The 26,949-nt window shown below is 38.2% G+C and overlaps 1 protein-coding gene and 1 long non-coding RNA gene across 2 annotated transcripts; one reads left to right on the top strand and one right to left on the bottom strand.

The window, feature by feature from the left end:
• LOC136264349 (uncharacterized) lies at positions 1 to 6,311 on the bottom strand. The gene is made up of 2 exons (XR_010705088.1): positions 5,943 to 6,311; positions 1 to 422 (listed from the first exon to the last, which is right to left on the bottom strand). It is a non-coding gene; the product is annotated as an uncharacterized lncRNA (long non-coding RNA).
• Positions 5,884 to 26,203, top strand: LOC136264348 (E3 ubiquitin-protein ligase RNF31-like). Its single transcript, XM_066059065.1, has 14 exons — positions 5,884 to 6,155; positions 7,499 to 7,745; positions 16,619 to 18,502; positions 18,616 to 18,897; positions 22,304 to 22,531; positions 22,582 to 22,782; positions 23,598 to 23,873; positions 23,925 to 24,020; positions 24,068 to 24,182; positions 24,229 to 24,341; positions 24,396 to 24,600; positions 24,653 to 24,791; positions 25,876 to 26,047; positions 26,099 to 26,203. Exons 2-14 carry the CDS (start codon positions 7,518 to 7,520, stop codon positions 26,147 to 26,149), a joined length of 3,990 nt encoding a protein of 1,329 aa, XP_065915137.1. The 5' UTR covers positions 5,884 to 6,155; positions 7,499 to 7,517; the 3' UTR covers positions 26,150 to 26,203.
• Positions 26,204 to 26,949: the final 746 nt, after the last annotated feature.

Raw genomic sequence — 26,949 nt, 5'->3', positions numbered from 1 at the left:
TTTTGTAATAAAGCACATCTTATCTGTGCTTGGCAGCTACTGAGTTACACATGTGTACAGTACTTATGTATTTTGTACTGATATTAAACATTAACATGTTTAACCTTTTATTAATTAAATAGTATGAAGTATGCAACCATTGAAATCACTACAGCAGATCTTTGGTGACAATCAATTTCACCATTGCCAAAGTTTCTCAAGTAGTGGAACAAAGAATTAAGCATATTACTAAATGGTGCAGTGTCAGTGTAAGATTCTACTCCACTGTATTTGCTTCGTATGTAGGTCTACCTAGTATGCAGTTGCTCATCAACTCGCTATCAATGATCCACAGTCAGAGCTCAGAAACATACTGTTTTGGGTTTCTTTTGTGATTTGTCAGAATGTCCACATCAAGTTTGTGAGTGTATACCAGGAGACAACTAAAAAGGAAAGAAAACAAAAAAACATAATATAGTGAGGCTAGACTTTAGTGACATCACACAATGCACATGCGTGTTTTTCAGTTTGCTGTACAGATGTAAAAAATACACTATAGCTGTTTGAAATTACAGCTGTTGATTTACACACAATATGTCTCATGTTCTGAGGTGTTTGCAAAATTGTTGACTCTTAAAACTGGAAAAGAAACTGTGATGATTTATTGCCATTGACTTTGAAAATTGTAGCAGCCTACTGCTGAGTACTGACAGGGTAGCAAAAGGTAGAAGCAGTACTTTCCAAGTATTAATTAAATATGAACTGTTTATAAAAATTTCACATACTTTCATTGACATATAAGTGAACCAGAAGATGTACAACACACTCATGTGAGCTCATAGGATTTGTACAGAGTAATAAAGCTACTTTAGAAGGGTTTCAATAAAAACTGGTTGACCTCGCTGAACCCCAGGAAATTGGAGACGTCATCAAGTGATAAGAGCTTACTGCATGAAATGGCAACAATGGAAGAGATCAGCACTATTTATTAAAACTTTACAATACATGTGCTGAAGAAGGTCTATAGGATTCCTGATCCTACCGACCTGTTTAAAGAAAGTATGTTTGAAAAGGTAAAGAAAGCAATTGTATTCAAGGTCTCCACAATCCAGTAAACCTAGGCTAAGCAGCAGCAGTTTAAAAGTCAAAAATAATTATACAATTAACACAAATTCTTATTGAAGACACTTAAAGAGTGTCATACCTCCTCTGCAGATCTGTGTGGGTATTCTTCTCCAGGAAATGTTTGACAAACTGTTTCTGGTGCTTTCTCAGGTACCCAAAAATGATTAGACATAATCTCAGGTTATGATGCACTACCCCCCTATATAAAACCTTGTAAATGTGCAAATGATAGATGACTAAGGTCACATTAATTTTTGTTGTAAAAGCTAAGCAATTTGTATTTGCATAGCTAGTTGGTCCACTTGGACAACATGGTCCAGGTCCACCACCATATTCCAACACTGAAATTATACATAGCTGTGCTTAGTAACCACACACAGCTATTTTCCGTATACCAGTTAAGGTTAAGGTGTATATTTTTAATGTATGGGAGTAAAAAATTACAAAATGTGCTGTAGAGTTTCAACAACTATGTTGTGGTAGTAATACAACATTGCAAAACAACATCTGTTCTTGGGAGTGTGGTACTGTGGTCCACAATAGTGATGATTTCCCAAAATACTCCTCACCCAGACTCACAAATTACTGAAGCTGGATTCTTATAATTTCAACACAAGTAACTACAGAATGAAAATAGGTCTTATTTTTAAAGTTAATGTTTGTGAAGATGTTTTATTGGGCCATTATTACTTTCTTTAGCTATATGAAGGCTTGTATCTTCATTACTGGGAAAAACATGCCAAAAATGCTTCCACAGGCCCAAATAAAATTTAACACACAGTATCAATATGCCCCAGAAATGTAGAGTCTACATCTTTTACAGTATCATGCAGCAGAATAACATGATAGCTGAGTGAGAGCAGAGGCTCCAACCTTGGATCTTTCTTTGGAGTGAGATTTTTCATAAAGGTGAACAGTGGAGATGTAGTCCAAGCATGCAATTCAACAAAGTTAAATTATAACCAGCACTTCAGGATTTCATGACATAATAGCATGGCCTCCTTGTACTAGTTATATTTGAAAGTGTTTGCACATAGTTACATCATTGAGACGCTGTGTATTACTAGCTAAAAGTGTAAAGCTGGTGTGTGTATGTGTGCTACTGTACATTACAACTGTAACGTGACGCTCATGTGATCCGCTGGAGTACACACTTCTACAAGATGTCTTGCCAGCTCAACTATCTAGTTTCTAACTATGTCCACACAGGTTGTAGCTATCTTGTAGCAACCAACCGCCTGGATTCCCAGTGACCTTTCACAGTTCCATACACTGTTTGCTGTCCTTATACAACTCTCCTCAGTTGTGGAACCAGTCAACCGCCATTGAGAACTCTGACCACCAAACTAAGTTTTAACGAGAGATCACCACGTGACTGCTGAAATCCTTGCACATGCCGCAACCTTTTTTAGCCTCAGGGAGCCTTCAGTGAAGCATAGTCAGCAATAGAAAATTCTGATCAATTTTAGGCATGAGAATGTTGGGCATGATTGAAGGCCAAATTGTGAGAATCACACCTAAGGCATGAGAGTTGGAGCCTCGAGGTACAACTGACTTACCAGTGTTGCTACTAGTGGTGTGCGATATAGGATATTTTCATATCATGATTATTACACACAATTATCACGATACGATATATATCACGATATACAAACTCATCACTCAGCTTGTGTACTTACACCGATGACACTTGTAGCACTGATGTACTAGAAGTACAACACAACATGGTACATCACTAGCATACAACATTACAAGCTCTTTTATCAAAAAATATTACAGTGTACAATGACATCTTGGGTACAGTTTTCTCTAATTATAACTAAAATCTATACTTTGGCTTATATCGCGATATAAAGATTCTATATCGTATCACGATATAAAAAAATTTATCACGATATTTCGATATATATCACATATCGCACATCACTAGTTGCTACTACAACTTGCCTGCCTCAAACTACTGTATATAGCTACAAAAGTTCTCGTTCACTTTAAACTTTTCACACTGATACAGTAGATAGGTGTTCATTGTAGTGATGTGCGATATATCGAAAAAATATTGATTTTGCGATAATTTTGTCGTTATCGTATCGATTTTCGATACTGCTTTAGCAGATTTCGATATTTATCGAAATGGTAATATTTTGTGATAATTATTGAAATATCGAAGAATATTTCGATAAATCTACAGCATTTAGTGTGTGATTATGCCATCACGCTAGAAATGAAGGTTGGTTCTGTACTATCTAGCCACTTTAAAAACTTGTCTACTCATTTTCTAGGCTTATTATTAGTTTTGTGCAATAGTTTGTGTGTAAATTGTATTTCAAGCATATTTATAAATATCGCCCCCCCACGCAATTACACCACCCACACAATTAAAAATTATCGAAAATCATATCGAAATTTCGATATTTACCCCAATATCGTATCGATATCATATCGAAATAAAAATCCTGATATCGCACACCACTAGTTCATTGACACAAACTGGAATCATTTTGCGCTTTGTAATTTAACTGTACAGCCTCTGACTCACACATTGCTGTACACCTGTGAAATAACCTTGAAATCTCCATTATCTGGACCTCTTTTATCCAGGCCCAGACAGTCCAAATTAGTCACATGCATGTGGCCTGTAGTCTATTGACAATAAGATGTTTACGTGTTAGGTGGCTTGTGGTTTCTAACTACCACTTGGTTGCTAGGTGATAAAAAATTTACAACCCAGGGGAGTGACCACGAATGCTTTGTAGTGACTTCCCCTTCTACCCACTAAAATGTATAGTAGCAATAGTAACATTGCAGAACAGTTAGCTTTACTATATTAGCTAGTTACAGATATTTCTGAGATAAGGACAGTATACCAGACTACCTGGATAAGAGAGGTTCCACTGTACCTGCTATAAAATAAATTATATGGATGACTCTATAGCAAATAAAATTCTTCAATTATCCCTGTTGCCTCTCTATAATGTTGATGATTCTATCAGAGTAATTTAATATTGACTGCTCTACTTGATCTAAGTTACCAATATTAAAATTCCTTGAGGGTGAATTAAAAGCATGCAACCAATAATGCACAACTGACAATCAAGCTTAACAAGTTGCTCTACCTTTGAGTTGGGAGACCAGGCAACAAATTTCTAGAACTACCCTTGTGTGTAGCTAGTTGACAAGTTGAAATGATCTCAGAATTTCGTCTTTGCAGGCAAGTCCATATTATATCATTTGGTTGGGAAATTTGACTAAATAAAAAGTACCAGTCTGACAAGAGCACTCAAATTGTGGCCTGCTGAGATTCATATGAATATTACAACAAGCTATTTTATTAGTTTAATTTTGTGTATTGATCTGTTATGCACCTATCAATGTAATCCTCGACTACCAGTAATACGGGCTGAGGTGGGGGAAGGTGGGGATTTGCATCACTGAAAATTACAATTCCCCACCTACTGGGGACGTACTGGCAATGCAAACCATGACCAAGTCTCGACTTGTAACCCCCGGGAATACCGGGGCTAGGAGGGGATTTGTACGGTTGTATGGCGTTGGTCTAGTGATGAGTTATTTCAAGTGGATTCTAGTACGAACGTAGTAGCTAGCACTCGAGACACTCCTTCCTAATTAAACTGAAAGCACACACCTTTGCTGTCTGAGTGAATTTCTTTAGTGAAGATAGATCCCCACTATGTCGGAGAAATTTAGCGATCAATTCCCCCACCATCCCCTACCCTCAGCCCGTATCAGTGGTAGTCGGGAATTACATTGATAGGTGCATTACAGTCCTGTAAAGTATTAATAAACAACTAAATAAAACACTACTTGATTCATGCAACTAAATAATTATACTCAGCCGAATTATACTCCCAGTGACAGCGGACAGCATTATATTCAATAATGCTATATTCAATAATGCTGTCACCGAGCGTATCGGCACCCAGTGATGAAAAGTGAAACACGTGCAGTTTACAAGTTGTCACATTTACAACTGAAAAGGTAACTCCATACCTCACATCCTTAGTCACAGATGAGATCAGTTCCTCTTGTCGCCGATGACAGCAACATTGATCTTAATAAACGCGCAGCAATTATTTCCATTAAAGGTCGTGGACTCATCCGAATGAAAACAAGCCTAATGAGTCACGCATAGCTCCACAGATGGTTCATCTACAGTCACAAGCAGCTAATCAGCAATTAGTATTTACAAGCATAAGCGCCTATAATATTATTATACTGAAGGATTCGCAGAAAATTAAAACGCAAAAGCAGATGAATTGTTAAATATCGTCGATGTTTAGCAAATGTCATCAATGTTTAGTAAATTTCGTCGATGTTTAGTAAATATCGTCGATGTTTAGTAAATATCGTCGATGTTTAGTAAATGTCATCGATGTTTAGCAAAAGTCGTCGATGTTTAGCAAAAGTCGTCGATGTTTAGCAAAAGTCGTCGATGTTTAGCTAAATGTCATCGATATTTAGCAAATGTCGTCGATGTTTAGTAAATATCGATGATATTTAGTTTAGATCTCAAGTTTTGGGGTTTTGAGACAAATGGCACCCCATACAATACTGCTAGTTGCATGCATGAAATATGCGCTTAGTTATCCTTGAGGTGTTGTCAAATCCCCTACTGGGGGGTGGGATTTGACAGCCGATTTTGTCCCAGTAGTGGGGAATTCACCACGATTTGTCAAATCCCCTGTATTCCCTCAGGGGGCATGAAATTGACAAGTGCATAATAGCAGATGAACGTGTGTGTACACTTCATGTAAAACCGCTTGTCTCACGTGAGCTACCATTCTTTAACTTTGAGTACATATACCAACAATAAGTACCTTCGAAGAGGCATCAATCACGTTGGTCTCTCGACGTTCGTCCAGGTGGAGTGACTGTAAATATTTGTTCTCAAATTGATCAACACGTGACGTCACTACTGGAATGTGGCCCACGGCCCATCCGCCATACTGTTGACTGTGCTGCCGAACTGTGTGAAGTAGTACTAGTGGAAAACAGAGGGTAAAATACTTATTAAAGTGAATATTTACCTGGTAAGTGAATAGAATAACTCTTGAGTCTTCTTTTGACTCCTTTGTTTGGGGAGGGCACTGCGCGAACACGCTTTAGCTTGAAGGTATAGCGTTTACAAGGTGATGTGTTAAATGGTTTTGTACATGCTGGTTGATATATCTTAGTATGTTCTACTACACGTGTTGGTTTTGCAGATTTTGTGCTTGTTTAATTGGGTACCACGTGACAGCACCATAAGGGCGCGCGTAAAATTAGTCCCCGTTAGCAATGCAAATGTAAAGTGTGCAAAGGGCAGTGTTGGGCAAGTTACTTTTTAAAGTAGCTAGTTACATATTACATATTACTTGCAACTGAACTATTTAGTTCCAGTTACATATTACCAAGAGTACCCATAAAATAAAGTAACTGTAATAATATTACATATTATATTACTTTGTGTCCACAGCTTTAAGCTGTCATGTGTGAAACTACCACCTTATCACGTGACATAATTGTGTTGTTGGACAATGTACAAATCTTGGTTATAAGTAAAAAGCTGGTGAATAAGCTTCATTCAGTAGGCTTCATTACTTCGTTGTGGCTAAGTGTTACTCAGTGGATTATTAACAAGATTAGTAACTTCGTTACTTGTAGTAATAATATTAGATTCGTTACAGTAACTATATTACTTAGGTAACGCGTTACATTTGTAAGTAAAGTAACTTGAGTTATATTACCTGTTTTTATAGCGTATTTTGTTATATTACTGAGTTACCACAAAAGTAATAATATTACGTAACACGTTACTCCCAACACTGGTAAAGGATCTGTTGCTGATAGTCTTTGCTGCATTTAGCCTGAAAATACAATGACACACGCACATTGTGTATCCTCCATTGTCACTGACACATCCTGTATCCATTGCTTTGCAATGTAATGAGTTGCAGCACCCAATGTATATTCTTATTAACTCTTGTAGCTTTTTTTAGTGAGTTTGTACAATATGTAGAATAAATCTAGGAGCTTGAATTTGAGTGGAATTGGAACTTGCTTTGTCAATAATATGTTCTTTCTTCTTCAAGTGACACTTGAAGAAGAAAGAACAATAGATCTCCACCACCTTATAGACCAATATTTCAGTCAAGTTGCAACCCTTCTAAGCAATATGGGATCATCATACCATAATAATTATTATCTTAAAACATACCTAGAGAAGAGGTGTATAATGCTAAAGAGAATATACTAAAGTGTATAAAGCATTCTGTTCTGGATCTCCTTATCTAGTGTGTATTTTCGATTATACATGATTGTTCTATTTATAGTACATGGGTACTGTAGGTGGTAGTGAGCAATACTTAATTTGATGTGTGCCTGTCACTTACAGGTTACGTGCACTGTTGATCATGTCTGCACATACTACAATTCATCCACAACCTCATGGCTCACCCGGCATGAGCCGGTTTAGTGACATGAAGAAGAAGCTTGTTAAGAGGATGGAAGATTTTATGACTGCTGGAGACCGCGTCAATCCGACTGAAGAACAACTTGAGTTGGCTGGGCAAATAGTACATAGCAAGGACCCAACACGCTACACTGAAATTCCATTTGGTAGCATTATTCGACAAAACAAGGTAAGTAACTTGTGCCTTTATCATACAGTATGATAGTACTGTTATAGTAGGAACCACAAAGGAGTAGGCGTGGCCCACGAAATAACATCACCCAATAACCAGCCTCAATTTTCCCTAACAACGATGAGTCAGTATTGGTTAAGTAAAACTAAGCCCAAACAAGCTTTCCGATTGACCCGAAACAAGTTGCTACGGAATTTTAAAAATTATTTATTTAACGGAATTTTCTGACTGACTGCCTGATGCCTTCAGGCAAGCGTAACTCAATAATGGCTAAGGCTACGAGCTTGATTTTTTCACTGTTTGACATGGCTTTGGCCCGAGAGGTGCCTTTTGGCATACCGCAGTACGTACAATACACTCTTCATGGACTTATCAGTGTTTTTCTTTGTGTCCCATTCATCTTTGCTGGCAGTGAAAAGTGTCAATTTGGCGATAGCACATGATGGCTTCCCTTCGTAACGGAAATTGTCTGTATTTTTCATAGTGGCTGTTTTCATTGTAGAGGTGCTTTTGAACAGTTCTCGATTCGTACTGCTGTGTAACGGGTTGAACATAGCCGACAACAGAGCATAATGGATACTTCATTTTCATATGATAATTGATATAACTGGGGCGAGTGGCACCATTTCTTTCAGTATGCATGGATTGCAGAGGTTCTTTTTGAACAGTTCTAGATCCAAAATGCTGTGTGACTGGTTAAACATAGCTGACAACGAAATGTAATGGATACTTCACTTTTTAGGCGATAGTTGATATATCTGGGGCGTTCGGCGCCATTTCAGATGCGGTATGCGTGGGTTCACCAGTCATAACAACAATATTTACTATTAAAACGTTAGCAAACAAGTACACAGAAAAATGTGGAATTTTCAACTAGAGTAGGGACAATTGCACATCGATAAAGAGTACTGAAACAAGCTGAAGTAGTGAATGATATTAAATCACAATAAAACAATAAGAAGTGTCATATCCCTACTGTCCTTGAGCACAGTAGGGATATGACACTTCTTATTGTTTTATTGTGATTTAATATCGTTCACTACTCCAGCTTGTTTCAGTACTTTTTATCGACGTGCTATGGTCTCTACTCTAGTTGAAAATTCCAAATTTGTCTGTGTACTTGTTGTAATAGTAAAGGAGTAAAATGTTGGTGACTCAGGTAGTAATGCATATGGGATAGAGTATTCACTTTGTGGTATTGGTGTACTGGTATATTATCCAAACACCATTGTTCGTAAGTTTTGAAAACTGGTTTATATAAGTGGATTAGTTTAGATAACAAATATATAAAGGTGCTCTGATGATAATATTCTAAATAATAGTTAGACACCAAGACCAAGGGAACTAAGCGATTTAGTAACTCCGGTGACTTAAGGCTGTAGCGTCCTGAGTGCAGCGAGGGCGCTACTAAGGGCCTGAGGGGTTACTAAATCACTTAGTTCCTGTTGGTCGCGGTGTCTAACTTATTTAGAACTAGTATATTACAAATTATAAATTTAATTATTTAAAAATAAAGTAGGAATCCAAGTGATAAAAAGTAGTGAAATAAGATATGAACAATGGTAGCTATTACAGCATAGCTTGGTGGGAAATTCCTACTTTGGCATTGAACACAAAATAATGGCTATATCATGCCAAAGTAGGGATTTCCCACCAAGTTATGCTGTAATAGCTACCATCGTTCATATCTTGTTTCACTACTTTTTATCGTTTGGATTCCTACTTTATTTTTAGATTTATAATTTTTAATATACTAGTTTGTTTAGTTTTTTTTGTTAAGGCATAGCTACAGCTAGCTATAAACATGCGACTGTTCTATTAGGGTGACTGCTGTATTAGAGTATCTCAAGTCAGCCTGCAAAGATGTGTGCTTGTCCAAAAGGGGCGTGGTTTCGGTCGATTATAGAGTATCTTGAGTCAGCCTTCCAAATTGAAGGTGTGTGGTCACTGATGCAAAGGGGGTGTGTCATCATGGTTTCAATCGATAGATCGATAATGCGTAGAATGAAGAATGGGCGTGATCCTGTGACCTATCATGAAAGCTATCTAGTACTGGTACCTCCGTACAGTAGCCTCCGTCATAGATTATATAAGTAAGGAATATATTATCTATTCCTTCGTACAGTAGCGTAATCTAAGCGCCTTAAATAATCTTGTCGCGTCTATTAGCTATGTTACTTAAAGAAAGTGTTGATACGGAAAATTAACGTCTCAATATGGTTTCGTTGGATGAAGAAGAAGACAAGCAGCCTGATTGAAGATAAAAGAAAAGACAAGGCGCAAAGGGCACACACTCGTCGGAACCCCAAAAGGCACATCCCACTGGTGAGTTTGTTATTGTAGCGTAAAATGGTGGTTGTGCACTGCTTCGTTTAGCCTCTAGGCTTGCGACTGTGGTCAGGCAGCCAGTCTAAAATTCTAAATTTTGGCGATTTTTTAAATTCTGTATCCAGCCACCTGTAAGCGTTTTGTTGTATTTAATGCTGTTTTATGTATTATATGGACTAGTACTATTCCGTAAAGGTGATTTTCGTCTCATAAGATAACTCTAGGATGATTTTTTAAAGGCAGAATTTTGGGCAGCGCACGAAAATTTCACCTGGATTCCTACTTAAACGGTACGACTGTACCGTTTGATATGGTTTAAAGTACATACCTTTATAGCCAGAGCATGAGTGTGGGGTGAAAGAACAATGTAGAGCAGTGGAATGGTTTCTTCCTGAAGTCCTTACAGTGCCCATAAAAATAATTATTCAACTGGTAACCAGAGTAACAGCTAGAGTTACGCCACTTAGTCTACTATTAGTCCAGATTTATTTGCAGAACACGGAGAAGAAGAGTATTACAGTATTATCAAGTACTGCAGTGTGCCTTTCGTGTTATAATTATTTATCATGTACAAAATTGCTTGAGGGTGGGTTACTAAGTGAACATGTGTAGGTGACTAAGTGAACATGTCAGGTGACTAAGTGATTACATGTCAGGTGACTAAGTGATTTCTAAATGAGCCGTAACATAGTCCAATTGAACATATACACATACCATGACACACCATACACTTGTTGACAAAGTGATTGGGTTGAGTAGCAATTTTATCAAACGGTACAGTAGTACCGTTTAAGTAGGGATTGCAGTGAAACTTTCGTGTGCTGCTCAAAATTCCACCTTTAAAAATCGCCCTAGAGACATTTTACGCGACCAAAATCACCTTTCCGGAATAATACTAGTCCATATAATACATAAAACAGCATCAAATGCAACAATACACTTACAGGTGGCCGGATATAAATTTTTTTTTAAATCATCAAAACTCGAATTTTAGACTCACTGCCTCACACACTCACTGACCACAGTTGGAAGGCTACAGGCCAAACGAAGCAACGCATGGCCACCATTTTACGCCACAATAACAAACTCACCAGTGGGATGTGCTTCTGATGAGTATAGGTCCTCTGCGCCTTGTATCTTCTTTCATCTTCAATCAGGCTGCTTGTCTTCTTCTTCATACAACGAAACCATATCGAGGCGTTAATTTTCCGTATCAACACTTTCTTTAAGCAGCGTAATAGATGCCACAAGATTATTTAAGGTGCTTAGACTATGCTACTGTACGGAGGTACTGCTACTAGATAGCTACCTGTATCTTCACGAAAGGTCACAAGATCACATCAAGACACACGGTAGTGTGTCGTGCGGCCCAAGAAGCCGGCGCGCAACCCCGTGAGTATATTGACAGGAAGAAAGAAAACGCAATTTTCGCACCTCCGTAGCTCTGTGCTGCCTTGATGAAACAAGACAAATTTTGCTGTGTAGATTCCCTCCACCTTCAGCACTCCACATTCCAAATTTGAGCAAAATCGCTTCAGGCATTCCTGAGATATGCGACTTCAAAAATTGGCTTAGTTTCTTCGTGTTTTTTTTTTTTCTTCTTCTTCTTATTTTTCTTCCTCTTTTCGCACACTTACAAAAACTGCTATAAAACGCGAACGCGTTATCCGATTGCCTTGAAATTTGGCACACAGAAGGGGGGTATAAAGGCGCATCTCGGTACCAACTTTGGCTGGAATACCATAAACAGGCAAAGAGTTATGAGCGATTATGCACGAAAAATAACACCAATATGTTGTCACGCCTACAGGGTAAACCGCGTATGGGAAGAAGCTGAAAATCGGTGGGTGAATAGGTTAACTATTGAACCTCAAACCTTTTGTGGTTTGAAAGAAATCGAGCTAAAAACCAGGAAGATACAGCGAAAAAATCAACAGTGTGTAACAATTACGCAATCGAGATTAGTTAATTTTTTATTTTTTTTTATTATTATTATTATTATTATGCTTGCCACGCCTACCAGATAAACCACTTGGGGTAATGCTTTGAAAATCGCTGTACAGATGGAGTTATCATCTTAGAAAGGCTCTTCAATGGTGTAGAAGAATCAGACTTAAAGCCACGGAGTTATAACACGAAATCCAACTTGGTGTAGCAAGTGCGAGATCGAGATACTCTAATAGAGCAGTCATCCTAATAGAGCAGTCACCCTGAACAGAATTCAAGAGATCAGTTAGAAATAAGTAACCTGTATAGAGATCAGCTACAAACAATTCACCCTGTTCAGACATCAGTTAGAAGAAGTTTTCTTGTAGAGAGTTCAGTTACAAACAAATCACCCTGTTGAAAGATCAGCTAGAAGATGTCACCTTGTAGATAGTTCAGTTACAAAGAAACCACCATGTAGAGAATTCAGCTACAAACTAGTGACCCTGTAGATACATCAGCTAGAAGAAGTTACCTTGTAGAGAGTTCAGCTACAAAGAAACCATTCTGTAAAGAGCTCAGCTGCAAACAAATCACCTATACAGAATTCAGCTACAAACAAATCACCCTGTAGAGAGATCAGCTAGAAGAAGTTACCTTGTAGATAGTTCAGCTACAAACAAATCATCCTGTAGAGAGATCAGCTAGAAGAAGTTACCTTGTAGATAGTTCAGCTACAAACAATTCACCCTGTACAGAGCTCAGCTAAAAGAGGTTTCCTTGTAGAAAGTTCAGCTACAAACAAATCACCCTGTAGAGAGATAAGTAAGAAGAAGTTACCTTGTAGATCGTTCAGCTACAAACAATTCACCCTGTAAAGAGATCAGCTAGAAGAAGTTACCTTGTAGAGAGTTCAGCTACAAAGAAACCATCATGTAGAGAATTCAGCTGCAAACAAATCATGTATAGAGAGTTCAGCTACAAACAAATCTCCCTGTAGAGAGATCAGCTAGAAGAAGTTTCCTTGTAGAGAGTTCTGCTACAAACAAATCACCCTGTAGAAAGATCAGCTAGAAGAAATCACCTTGTAGAGAGATCAGCTAGAAGAAATCACCTTGTAGAGAGTTCAGCTACAAAGAATCTATCATGTAGAGAGTTCAACTACAAACAAATCACCCTGTAGAAAGATCAGCTATAGAAGAAATCACCTTGTAGAGAGTTCAGCTACAAAGAAACCATCATGTAGAGAGTTCAGCTACAAACAAATCGGCCTGTAGAGAGTTAAGCTACAAACAAATCTCCCTGTAGAGAGATCAGCTAGAAGAAGTCACCTTGCAGGGAGTTCAGTTACAAAGAAATAAACCATGTAGAGAGTTCAGCTGCAAACAAATCACCTGTAGAGAGTTCAGCTAGAAACAAGTCACCCTGTAGAGAGATCAGCTAGAAACAAGTCACCTTGTAGAGAGTTCAGCTAGAAGAAGTCACATTGTAGAGCTACAAAGAAACTACCATGTAGAGTTCAGCTGCAAACAAATCACCCTGTAGAGAACTCAGCTACAAACAAATCGCCCTGTAGAAAGATTAGCTAGAAGAAGTTACCTTATAGGGAGTTCAGCTATGAACAGATCACCCTGTAGAGAGTTCAGCTACAAACAAATCACCCTGTAGAGAGTTAAGTTACAAAGAAACCACCATGTAGAGAGTTCAGCTGCAAAAAAAATCAATCACTCTGTAGAGAGTTCAGCTAGAAGAAGTCACCTTATAGAGAGTTAAGCTGCAAATAAATCACCCTGTAGAGAATTCAGCTACAAACAAATCACCCTGTAGAAAGATCAGCTAGAAGAAGTTACCTTGTAGAGAGTTCAGCTACAAAGAAACCACCATGTAGAGAGTTCAGCTGCAAACAAATCACCTGTAGAGAGTTCAGCTAGAAACAAGTCACCCTGTAGAGAGATCAGCTAAAAACAAGTCACACTGTAGAGAGTTCAGCTAGAAGAAGTCACATTGTAGAGAGTTCAGCTACAAAGAAACTACGACGTAGAGAGTTCAGCTGCAAACAAATCATCCTGTAGAGAGTTCAGCTAGAAGAAGTCACCTTTTAGAGAGTTCAGCTACAAAGCAACCACCATGTAAAGAGTTCAGCTGCAAAAAACTCAATCACCTTGTAGAAAGATCGGCTAGAAGAAGTTACCTTGTAGAGAGTTCAGCTACAAAGAAACCACCATGTAGAGAGTTAAGCTGCAAATAAATCACCTGTAGTGAGTTCAGCTAGAAACAAGTCACCCTGTAGAGAGTTCAGCTAGAAGAAGTCACATTGTAGAGAGCTCAGCTACAATGAAACTCCCATGTAGAGAGTTCAGCTGCAAACAAATCACCCTGTAGAGAACTCAGCTACAAACAAATATGCAGTGTAAAAAGATCAGCTAGAAGAAGTTACCTTGTAGAGAGTTCAGCTACAACGAAACCACCATGTAGAGAGTTCAGCTACAAACAAATCACCTGTAGAGAGTTCAGCTAGAAACAAGTCACCCTGTAGAGAGATCAGCTAGAAACAAGTCACCTTGTAGAGAGTTCAGCTAGAAGAAGTCACATTGTAGAGAATTCAGCTACAAAGAAACCACCATTTAGAGAGTTCAGCTGCAAACAAATCGCCTGTAGAGAGTTCAGCTACAAAGAAACCATTCTGTAAAGAGCTCAGCTGCAAACAAATCACTTGTACAGAATTCAGCTACAAACAAATCACCCTGTAGAGAGATCAGCAAGAAGAAATTACCTTGTAGATAGTTCAGTTACAAACAAATCACCCTGTAGAAAGATCAGTTAGAAGAAGTTACCTTGGAGAAAGTTCAGCTACAAAGAAACCATTTTGTAAAGAGCTCAGCTGCAAACAAATCACCTGTACAGAATTCAACTACGAACAAATCTCCCTGTAGAGAGATCAGCTAGAAGAAATTACCTTGTAGAGAGTTCAGCTACAAAGAAACCACCATGTAGAGAGTTCAGCTGCAAAGAAATCACCCTGTAGAAAATTCTGCCAGAAACAAATTGCCCTGTAGAAAGATCAGTTAGAAGAAGTTACCTTTTAGAGAGTTCAGCTACAAAGAAATCATTCTGTAAAGAGCTCAGCTGCAAACAAATCACCTATACAAAATTCAGCTACAAACACATCACCCTGTAGAGAGATCAGCTAGAAGAAGTTACCTTGTAGATCGTTCAGCTACAAACAATTCACCCTGTAGAGAAAGCAATTAGAAGAAGTCACCTTGTAGAGTGTTCAGTTAAAAAGAAACCACCATGGAGATTTCTGTAATCAATATATGTGACCGGATTTGCGAAAAGGGGTCTTCCACACACATCCAATTCCGTAAACGTTGGAGACCATAACTCAGTGTACAAGTAACATATTAACCTGAAAATTTCACCATGTATTCAGCTATAGTGGTGCTCACCACTGCCCAAATATCAAGGCAATAGCTCTTTCCAATCTGAAGTTATCAATTGTCAAAGTTGGCAAATTAGATGTGTGTGGAAGACTCCTTTTCGCAATTGCGGTCAAATATGTATTATACAGTATATATAATTTGTACATTTACTGATAAAATATTTAAAGTACATCTACTTCATCTTTTCTTCTTCCTGTAGTGAAGAAAAAAACGTAGGTTAAAAAAGTCCCAAAGCTGGTATACAAATACAAAAAGAAATGAAATCTAATCCAAAACAGCCAAGCTGTAAAAAAAGTGTGCGGCCCTCAGAAAGGCTATGGTGAAAAAAGATGTGAAATCCAAGGTGGCGGCCAAGAAATGGCTGTGATGGTAGGTTAATGGTAAAAATTTTAATAATGACAATTTAGGTAAATTTTGTGAAGCGGCACAAAAATTCACCTGAATTGTCTTTATTAAAATTTTTACCATTAACCTACCATCACAGCCATTTCTTGGCCGCCACCTTGGATTTCACATCTTTTTTCACCATAGCCTTTCTGAGGGCCGCACACTTTTTTTACAGCTTGGCTGTTTTGGATTAGATAATAATAATCACGCCCATTCTTTATTCTACGCATTGTCAATCTATCAATTGAAACCACCATGACACACCCTTTTTACGCTAGGTGACGGAATAGCTAGTCAGTGACCACACACCTTCAAAGTTGGAAGGCTGACTCTAATAATTGATCAAAATGACTACGTCCGTTTGGGCAAGCGTACAACTTTGCAGACTGACTCGAGATACTCTAATATAGCTGTCACCCTAATAGAACAGTCACATGTTTATAGCTAGCTGTAGGCTTTAACAAAAATTAAACAAACTAGTATATTAAAAATTATAAATTTAAAAATGAAGTAGGGATCTAAGTGGTAAAAAGTAGTGAACAAGAGGTGAATGATAGTAGCTATTACAGCATAGCTTGGTGGGAAATCCCTACTTTGGCATTTGACACAAAATAATTGCTATACCATGCCAAAGTAGGGATTTTCTACCGAGCTATGCTGTAATAGCTACTATCGTTCACCTCTTGTTTCACTACTTTTTATGGCTTGGATCCCTACTTCATTTTTAAATTTAATATACTAGTATATCAATAGTCAATACTTGATATCTGTTTTGTCCATATTTAGGTACAAGAAGGGCAAATGGAGATGATGGTCACTGCATTTGATGTGTTATTCCGTTACACTGTTAACATGTTGAAACTGAAGCGTCCACGTAACTGGCACACAATTAAATTCAGCAACGCTCAGTTTAAGGCAAGAGCAGACTGTATGATTGGGACTAGGAATATTCTCAAGCTCATGGGTTATACTAATCCGATAGTAGCAGAAGATGGCTCCCAAAGTGGTCTATCATATCCTGATCCTACTCAAATTAACCATGATGGAATCAAGATTATTGGTGCTGAGTTGCTTACTGCTAAATTTGAGGTGAAAACAGCTCAGGAACAAAGAGGCTTTAGCTATCCACTTCCAATGGAAAATGTTCAACTGGACAATCCTCATGCTAATCAACCAATGAGGCACCCTCAATTTGAGCCAGATTACTATAGCTCTATCCCCCAACACTCAACACATTTTCAACCCTCTCCAACTGCAAGGCCAATTGCCAGTAGTGAAATGTACAGCAACTATGATAGTATGAGCTATTCTTCTCAGTATGGTAATCCTCAGACCTTAACACAACATGGCAGTTATCAACCCCCTAGTAGTAGTTATCAACCCCCTAGTAGTAATTATCAACCCCCTAGTGGTGGCTATCAATCCTCTAGTAGTGGCTACCAATCCTCTAGTAGTAGTTATGGACAACCTAATGTTCAACCTCACAATCAACAGTTCGATTATCAGCACAGAGATCAGTTTGGCTACCAACCAAACTATCAGTCAAGCAACCAGTCCAGTGAATCAACAACATATTTTGAGACACCCACATCATCATTGTCTTCCTCTCAACCAAGTTCTACTGAGCAGCAGCAACCAAACACTGGTGGTGTAAGTGGCAGACTGGCAGCGATAAGGAAGAGAAAAGAAGAAATTAAACAATCTTTGGGTGATGCTTACCCCTTTACTTCTATGCCTACAACTGCTCCAGCTCTTTTTGCACATCCATCATCTACAATACAACCTTCTAATGTGTCACCATCTACAACTGCAGAAATACAACCTTCAAATCCACCACCACCGACAGCTGCTTCCACCCAACCTGCCAAACCTCCCCCTAGAAAGCCTAGGACAAAATTTCTCGCTGTTGCACCCAGTAATGATGAAGTGAAGTACCCACCCAGCCTACCTGAAGAAACTGCTCCTTCAATCATACATGAGGAACCTCCTCCACCAGTTCAGCAACCTCAAGTCCGGAAAGCTACCCTTCCAAGATCTCGGGGACCTAGGGAAATGGTGGAATGTGATCACTGTGGTTTCCCCAATCATGAAAAATCTCAACAATGTATGGAGTGTGAGAATCCCCGGACTGAAAGATGGAGAAAAATACAAATTCCAAGCAGTGGTAGTAGCACTGGTGAACAGGGTGTAGTTCCTACAGTTGCTGATGTTAATAACCAACCACCTCCTCAAGAAAGGGAGGCCTACAACCCTCGCCATGAAACAGTTGCACCTCCCAATATACAACGTACTAATAGTCAGCCAAGTTCGGTTGGCAGTGGTCACCTGGAAACCTCCAGTGGTGCTGCAGGAGCTTCTGGTACTTCCGCACAGCCATTGAGGGCTTATATTCCTGTGGTGAACTATACTGCAGAAGAAAAGGAAGAAATGAGAAAGAAAGCTGAAATGGAAAGAATGATGGCGTTGCAGCAGGAGCAAGATATGCATGGAGGTGGGGCTGAAACTGCACCTCTGAACAGCTACGTGCCTCGTAATGACAACTACAACTGGGATAAAGGTATGAGACCTACTGGGAATGTGTTTAATACACCCAATTCTACCGAGCCTGAAGATCCACAGATGTACAAGAGCTTGGGGACTCAAGGACACATTTTGATACAAGATGTCAAGGTACATGTTTACAGTGTGATGGCAGTGTACTCAGTTTTAGTTTTATGGAGTGTTGTTTGTGCTAGTAACTTATGGTGTGTATTGTAGTGTATCAACTGGTTTATTGGCTTTAGGAAGGGCTAAGACGAGGATTTCAGCTGGAAGAGATACAGTTGGCCACTCAGTTACAACATGGTTATCGTAGTCCAAGTGACTTCCTCTTAAGAGAGTGGCATGACTACATAGAGCGTACAAAGTTCCGAGCTGGACAGTACAGTGACGAAGAACACAGAAAGAGGAGGATGACTGGTAGTATTGGACGACCTAATAGAAAGGAGGTTGTCAAAGTTTTGATTGAGGAGGGAGGAGATTGTGACAGGGCTGCTCGAAAGTGTTGTATGAATAGAATGAAAATGGTACAAAATTTTTGAGTGTGTGTAAGTCGTAAAGTAAAATTTCTGGGTATATGTAAATAAAATTAAGTGAGGTCACATATCATAATCATATGCTCTATTGACATAATTCTCTCAACAAAAGAGCTGTAAACAATGAACTCTCTAATAGAACATTCATTTTCATATGTCAAAAATTGTGACCGGATCTGTGAAAATCTGACACAATTTCCCAAGCCTAAATTTTCAGTATAAAGCATTGAATACAATGGGTGGAATACTTGTGTGTTATCGAAAAAATTCCATAAATGTTTTTAGCGCCTCTTTCTTAGTGAAGGAGCGGGCTAACAATAAAACCCTGGATATCATCTTATTCGCCTGTTCAGAAGGAGTAGGAAAATCTTTGTTTCGTTATAGTAGACCCAAGAATACAGAAGTTATGAGCATTTGTTTACGTATGTCGAAGCGATCGTACGTGATCAATTTTTCTTTACGAATTCTGCCTTTGTATACAGTTAAGAAGGGTCAGTAAAGGAAAAACCTACCCAGTAATTGATTTCTCTGTTCATGGAGAACATGATGGTGAAAATTGTAGCTCCGTACCTCGATTTGTTGGTAAGTTACAACCGTTTGTGTAGACACCTGTAATTTATTTTTCCTATACTTGCTGTACAAATTGATTTTTCTGTTGTTGCTACTTTGTAGGGCTGTAACTCCCAAAGCTATTGGCATATGAAGCTGAAACTTTGCCAGAGGGTACACTTGGCTAAGTAGATTATAAATATTTAATAAACAAGAATTTGAAAAATGTACAATTGTGTCGGGTTTTCGCAGATCCGGTCACAATTCCTTTCTTCCCCTTTTACACTGTCCCTGACATTCATGTCTAAATGGTGGTGTTGTGCTACTTTTAAAAACCAGGTGTCTAGTTTATTTACTTTTCCTATTTCTTAAAATTCCTTTTATATGGTAATACAGTAATAATAGTTAGTTATTCTGTTATAAAAGTTCTCTTTACCAAGCATCATTGAGCTTTTTGTGTACAAAAGGGACACTCCAACAGAAAGGTTAGACCATTTCTGGTAACCTACTGTGCTTTTTTATCAAATGTCTATGTTCAAAAACTACATTTCTCCTGTAGTTCGAATTGGAATGAAGTAATCACTACAGATCACTTTAAACCGTCTTCAAATCTCGCTTACTGGGAAGCTATACATATCCTTCATACCCAGCCAAAGGTTCATGATACATTTGTTACTGTTCACCTGAGCCCCTCCAAAACAGTAACACCAGAGAGGCAAACATATGTTCATTCCCAATGGCTTTGTCCTAGAACAAGCATGTTTTCATGTTGTAAACATGTTTGCACCTCTGAATCATGAATAATAAAGGGAGTGTACAAACAGTGGAATGGACTACTGGAATGAATTTATTTTAAATTTCAATATCGTTTTTTACATCCAAATAAGTACAACTCCCCTTAAATAAGCAAATAAATAGGATTCCCCATTGAAGTCAGCTTATTTAGCATATTTTTCCTCACTACAACACTTGTATGACTTAGAAAATGATATGCATAATATGCTTTGATCTTTGGAGGATAATTAGGTCTTTAAAATCCACTAAGAGATCTGCTAGCAGGTTCTTAAAATGGTTAGAAATCTGCTAGCAGTAAAGACCTTAAGCATTGCAAATCTCACTTTTGATCATTGATCTGTGATGCATATTCAGGCTGATAGCCTGCAGTTGGTGACCAGTCGCCCATGCCGACATGTGGTTAGCCATTCTATTCATTTTTATAGGCATGCCTAAAAAAAATTCGATTATGGGAGGTACAATCTAACATTGCACGTACGTTTGTAACAGTGAACGAGAAGTCCAGAAATACCACAAAAAATTTCCCATCTGTTTCTAGAGTGTTTTAAGGCTGTTTTGGTCTTCTATTAAAGTATGGATGGACTTTACTAATACCTAAATGGGTAAGCTTCCTTGTAGAAGCATTATTTTACGCTACGTGTAATGTGGGTGTGATTCATATTCCTGCTCTTTCATACTATTGTGGCGCCACTGAAGCACATTGACTTGTGACAACTCATTCCCTTTAGGTTCCCATCATATAAATCCAGACAAGCTGCTTCTTCGACACATGTGTTCTTACCACTCCTGTGACACCATAGGCACTCGCTACTGCTAACCTGGCTCAACATTATCGGTCACTGCCGTTTCCCAGCTACGTCAGCGAATTTGTGAAAGAAGGCAGTGCGAGCTTTGATTTTTTCAGCACCTAGACAAAAGCACGTAGTCTTCCGCAATTATTTCAACGGTGTGTGATGATTTCAGAACGACATATAACCCAGTCCCACAATGGCTCCACCTATATGTCCTTATAAAATGCATACCTTTTCTAAGTCGGTTAGAGAACATGCCCTTGGATCTTCATGGATTTTAAAAACCTTGCTTTGCTTGGTTTTTATAATCCACAAAGATCCTTGTGCTAGGTCTCTAACCTACACTTATAACTCAATACTTAAATTACTTGTCTGAAACTAACTGTCTTAATGAGGACTCTGTTCAGTGTGCAATGTGGCACTGCCACAGTGAACTTTGGCTTAAATATTGTTTTCTGACATAATTGTGGAAAAGGCTCATTGTAAATGCTTACAAAGTAGTCCCATTTCGCTTTTCCCAAAGATTTTTGCTTAGGCTCCTAGGTTAGTGGTAAGCACCTTATATAGGTTCTGCCTTCTGTGTTTGCCCTCCAGTACTTAACTGGTAAAGTTGATAATAAATAAATGAATACTTCATTATACAGTGAATGTACTTTTACAATGCATACATGTAATCAGCTAGCTAGCTTTTTATCATTCGGGAACAAGGGTTAAGTCAGGAGTCTTCTTGGTGTTCCCAATAAACTGCTATTGTGCATGTTCATAACTGTACATTACATTGGTAAACTTTGTCTATGGTGAGGTGAATTATGCTAAAAGAGCTGACTCAAGGGGTATCCTATTTATTTGCTTACTTAAGGGGAGGAGTTGTACTTATTTGGATGTAAAAACTGATATTGAACTTTAAAAGATTCCATTCCACCATTCCACCATTCCAGTAGTCCATTCCACTGTTTATACATTCCCAATACTAAATGTACGGAATATTTCTGAAGCCTCATAACTCCCTTGTTCTTGCCTGTATCAAAGTGCTTGTTTGATTATTAGGGCAGGTGACCCAAGTAACAAAAGTTATTAACCAGAAACATGGGCTCAGGTTAATGTGAACTAACTATGAGGTGGTCTTATTAACTTATAGTTGAATTATTTGTCGAGGCCATGATATGTTTGATGTAACGCAGAGCTATCTTTGGGTGTCCAAGCAAAAGTACTCTGATGAAATACTGACAGTTTTATACTTGATGTAATTATCTGAATTTTAGATCCAGGAATTAATGAGTGAGGTTAGACTACCACAGTCTAAGGCTGTTCTTGCTCTAGAGAATAATGATCTTAATGTGGAGAAGGCTATGCAAGATGTTTATCATGAGAAAATCACCAATGCTCAGTTATATGACTATATCTGGGGAGAACTGGAAGGCGGAGGGATTAGAAAGACGCAAAATGACAAAGTAGGAAAGATGATCACCGAGAAACAGCATGGGGATAATGTTAGTGTTTGTTGTATACTAATGTAAAAACTGTTATACTTACTTTTCAGTATCTTCATCGACTACTAATGGCTGAATACAAGTTACCTACTACTAATCATTGTGAAGTATTAGTTCATCTGGTGAGGGAGTGTAACCTATCACTGGGAGCTTGTCTTGATGTGGCCATGACTAATGATGATATTGAAAAAGCCACAAACCTCCTTACTCAGGAGTGTCCAATATGTATTGTAGTATACACAAGAGATGAGGTAAGTATGTACATGTTTATTACAATAACGGTACCACCAAATAACATGTATGAAACCTTTGCCATCATTTACATGGTCAAATTAATAACTTTTAAAACTTTTCTGGCTCTTGCTCCCTTTTGGCAAGGGAGCTGGAATATAGAGGTAAAATGTTGGGCGTATGAGCAATTGAGCTATAGCTTTTGCAGATGCAGGGGTTCTCTTTGATACTCCTTGATCTTGGTAGCCGATACCCCATGTTCCAGACTGTATTAGACATGAAAACATGCGTAGTCTATCAAAGAATTGGGGGATACTACAACACTAGCCCAGCTATGCAGTGATTTCACAGGCTATCAAAGCAAATTTTTATCTTTGTACCATATGCATACAAATTTTTGAGGATTTTGTGGATATTGAGCTGTCTGCAAATTTTCCTTGAAAATTAACAAAGTTTCCCTAAACGGGTAGTCTTGAGTGATAAACAAGTGATCCACAAAACTGTGGAAATCCTGAGAATCATCAATCTGCTAAAATTGGATACCTCAAAAATTTGTACAGACAAATGAGACCACTTAAATATGATTGAAACACGATTAACATGGTCAGCCATAAGTAAGCTATGTTGTATTAAGAAATAGTAGCAGAAGCAAAAGGTACCGAACATTTACCGTAGTACATTTTCCCTCCCGTATAAATGCTGTTAAGAAAATTTTATTCAAGGAAGTATCCCTGGCATATACAGTGTATGAGTAAGTCTCATTATCTAAAGTGGTCCTCCTTGTTTAGTATGTACATATTGAAAACCAAATAATAACAGTTTTGTTTTTGGTTAGATGGTTAACATGGTCCATTGTGACCATGCTCTTTGTAAGGATTGTTTTGTCAGTCACTTCACTTTGATGATTGGGGAGAAAAGTATCAAACACTTCAACTGTCCATGTTGTGGGGAGCCAGACATGTCATCAGACGCTATCGATATGGACCTATATCTACAAATGTTCAGTGGCTTGATACAATCCTATCTGAACAAGGAGTGTTATGACTTGTGTAGTCAGAAACTGAACGAACATGCCATGATAAAAAATCCCAATTTTTGCTGGTGTATTAAAGTGAGTTGTTTTTTTTTGTATTTATTTACTTAATGTGTGTGGTTTTTCTAGTGCACAACTGGCTTCATTAATGAAGTTGGTAGACGGATGGTACAGTGTCCTAACATGGAATGCAGTCAACAGATGTGTTTTCAGTGTAAAAAACCTGTAAGGATGCTTATAGTGATTTATTATTGTAAGTGTGATTTACTTAGTGGGAAGCAGCACATGATGGTCTATCCTGTGAACAGTTTGCTCAGTGGGAGATAGACAATGATCCTAAACTACAAGCACAGGGACTGGCTGCCTATCTCAATGAGGAGGGAATCGGTTAGTAGCAACTATGCCTTGTTAATCTTTAACATTACAACAATAGAGTGTCCATCTTGTGGGTTCAAGTATGCTCTGGCTAAAGGAGGATGTATGCATTTTCGATGTGGCCAATGTCCTGCAGAGTTCTGTAGTGGATGTAATGGATTATTTAAGAAGGTGTTGAAAGGGAGACATTTTGTTTTAACATTAATAACTGCTGTAATGTTTTAGGATTGTGTCAAATACGAGTCATGTCGTAACAAGGGTCTTCATGCTCATCATCCTCGTGACTGCTTGTTCTATCTTCGTGATGAAAGTGTTGATGACCTTCAGAAACTACTTGCTGACAATAATGTACAGTTTGACACTGAACCACCTAAAGGACAAGTAGATGCTGAAACTGCAAAGGGGATCCAAGCTGTTGAGGGATTAGCAGGTAAGGCCGTGTAGTGTTTTTTAAAAGGACCTTTTTAATGATGCCTCTGTAGATGCCCAACCAGTACTGCCACTTGCTGCCCCACCAGTACTGAAGTGTCGTGTGATGTTGCAGAAGGAGAATCCCGGAGGTACTCCATTAGATGAGGAATGTGGAGATGCAGTGGAGAGTGGCCATGCCGGATTGTGCGAGTGAGTGATTTCTCTTAGAAGTTTTAGTACGTAGAATAATTGCCTTTTTATCCGAGCATTGATGTTATCAGACAGTAGTTTATAATAGTGAGCACATTTGGTTAATTGTGACCGGATCTGCGAAAACAGGACATAATTGCGTTTTCCCCCAATTCCTGTTTATTGAATATTTATAATCTACGTAGCCAAGTGTACCCACTGGCAAAATTTCAGCTTCATATGCCAAACACTCTGGGAGTTACAGTCCTACAAAGCAGCAACAACAGAAAAATCATTTGTACAGCAAGTATAGGGAGAATAAATTACAGGCGCTTATAAAAACGGTTGTAACTTACCAATGGATCAAGGTACAGAGCTAAACTTTTCACCATCATGTTTGCCATGAACAGGGGAATGAATTACTGGTTAAGTTTTTCCTTTACTCACCCTTCTTCACTGCATACAAAGGCGAAATTCGTGAAGAAAAATCGATCGCGTACGATCGCTTCGACATGATGTAAACAAACGCTCATTACTTACGTGTCCTTGAGTCTACTGCAACGAAACAAAGATTTTCCAACTACTCTTGAGCAGGCGAATAAGGTGATATCCAGGTTTTTATTGTTAGTCTCTTCCTTCACTAAAAAAGAGGGGTTAAAAAAATTTACGGAATTTTTCAATAATACGCAAGTATTTCACCCAATGTATTCAATGCTTTATACTGTAAATTTAGGCTTGTGCGATTATGTCCCTGTTTTGCAGATCCGGTCACAATTTATATGTGATGGTTCTACTTTACATGTAATATATTTAATTGAATAGTCACTTTTAAAGTAAATTAGTAATCACCAGTCATGATAATGACTCACCTTGACTGCAAAGTCTGCATGGGTGTAAACTGGGTGTTGTCAGAAATGATTTGCTATTTAAGTTTAACAGATGTGTTGGCTGGTCAGATATGCCTCGTTTGCACACCTGTGTCCACATCATGTGATGTGATCTGAATTGTGGGGGACAGGACTTTTGGGGAATACCTAGTTATACCATGTTTAGCTGTTTTATTGCTAACATTGTGTTATTGTGTCAAGTTTGTCTTGTTGATCAGGAAACACTACAAGGAGTATTTGGTGTACAAGATCAATCAGAGTCATCTTGATCCTCTACCTTTGTGTCATGAACTTGGTCCACTACGAGCCATGTTGATCAGAGATGAGATAAAAGTTCCTGACCAACAAGCTGGTGAAACAGAAGAACAATATTGTGAACGACTGAGACAAGTATGATTGTTTGATTGTGACTACTTAATTATCGAGATTTCTTTTATATAGCTCATCGAAGAGAAGCTTCCATTGAAAGAAAGAAAAGTACTTAATTTTTAGACTTTGCTAATAATGATATTAAAATTTGTATTACATTTTGTTTGATGTTCCTGATTGTGGTAAAAACCTCATGGTGTGATCAAAACGTTTCTCCTAGGTAGCTAGTTGGCTGATATGCTGTAAGGAAATATCTTTTTTAAGTGGCTATATACCATGCACACTACACTCTATGCATGCATCACTGTATAGCTGTATCTACCCACACGTTGCAGTCCCATGCATCTAAGAGTTCATAATAGATAAATTTCATAGTGGCAAGTTATAACACAATAAAAACTGTTGCCCCATGCAACTTAAGTTTAACATTATTATTTTTTGTAGGTGTCAATTTCTAAAGTAACCTCTCTAAGCATATTGTAGGTCATGAGATAAGGCATTTTGAAGTTTGTAGTTTCCCGGCACCAGTTGCCCTTCTCAGATATATAAAATAGATAAGCAAAAATTCAAAAAATGTCAAATCTCAATTTCACAGTATTTGTAGGTGCAAATGTCACTCTCCAATATTTAATTGGATAGTGTATGTAGGTCATAAGCATTGCTTTGGGTCAGTCCTTACAAAATAATATAGCTAGAGACTCAGGTCACCGTTCAATTAGGTGTGCATGTATAAAAACTTATGATTGAATTTTGTGAGTTCTGCCTTCAGTGTTATAATAGAGATTTGATTGATGACAGTACAGTAACATTAACAAGTAAGCTTTGATTCTATCATTTTGAAAAATAGTTACTCATCACTTTTATCCCACCAAGCTAACTATTATAAAAGCAATCATAGCCATAATACACCATATAACTGCATG

The sequence above is a fragment of the Dysidea avara genome, chromosome 8 (assembly GCF_963678975.1).
Source record: "Dysidea avara chromosome 8, odDysAvar1.4, whole genome shotgun sequence".
NCBI lineage: Eukaryota > Metazoa > Porifera > Demospongiae > Dictyoceratida > Dysideidae > Dysidea > Dysidea avara.
The sequence above is the reverse complement of the archived record's forward strand: the minus strand, read 5'-3'. Positions and strand labels throughout refer to the sequence as shown.

Bases quoted from the DNA above. Each gene is read 5' to 3' on its own strand.
- LOC136264348 (XM_066059065.1), top strand. From the start codon at position 7,518: ATGTCTGCACATACTACAATTCATCCACAACCTCATGGCTCACCCGGC. The intron at 22,532-22,581 runs GTTAGTGTTTGT...CTTACTTTTCAG, and splicing joins AGAAACAGCATGGGGATAAT to TATCTTCATCGACTACTAAT. The intron at 24,792-25,875 runs GTGAGTGATTTC...CTTGTTGATCAG, and splicing joins GGCCATGCCGGATTGTGCGA to GAAACACTACAAGGAGTATT.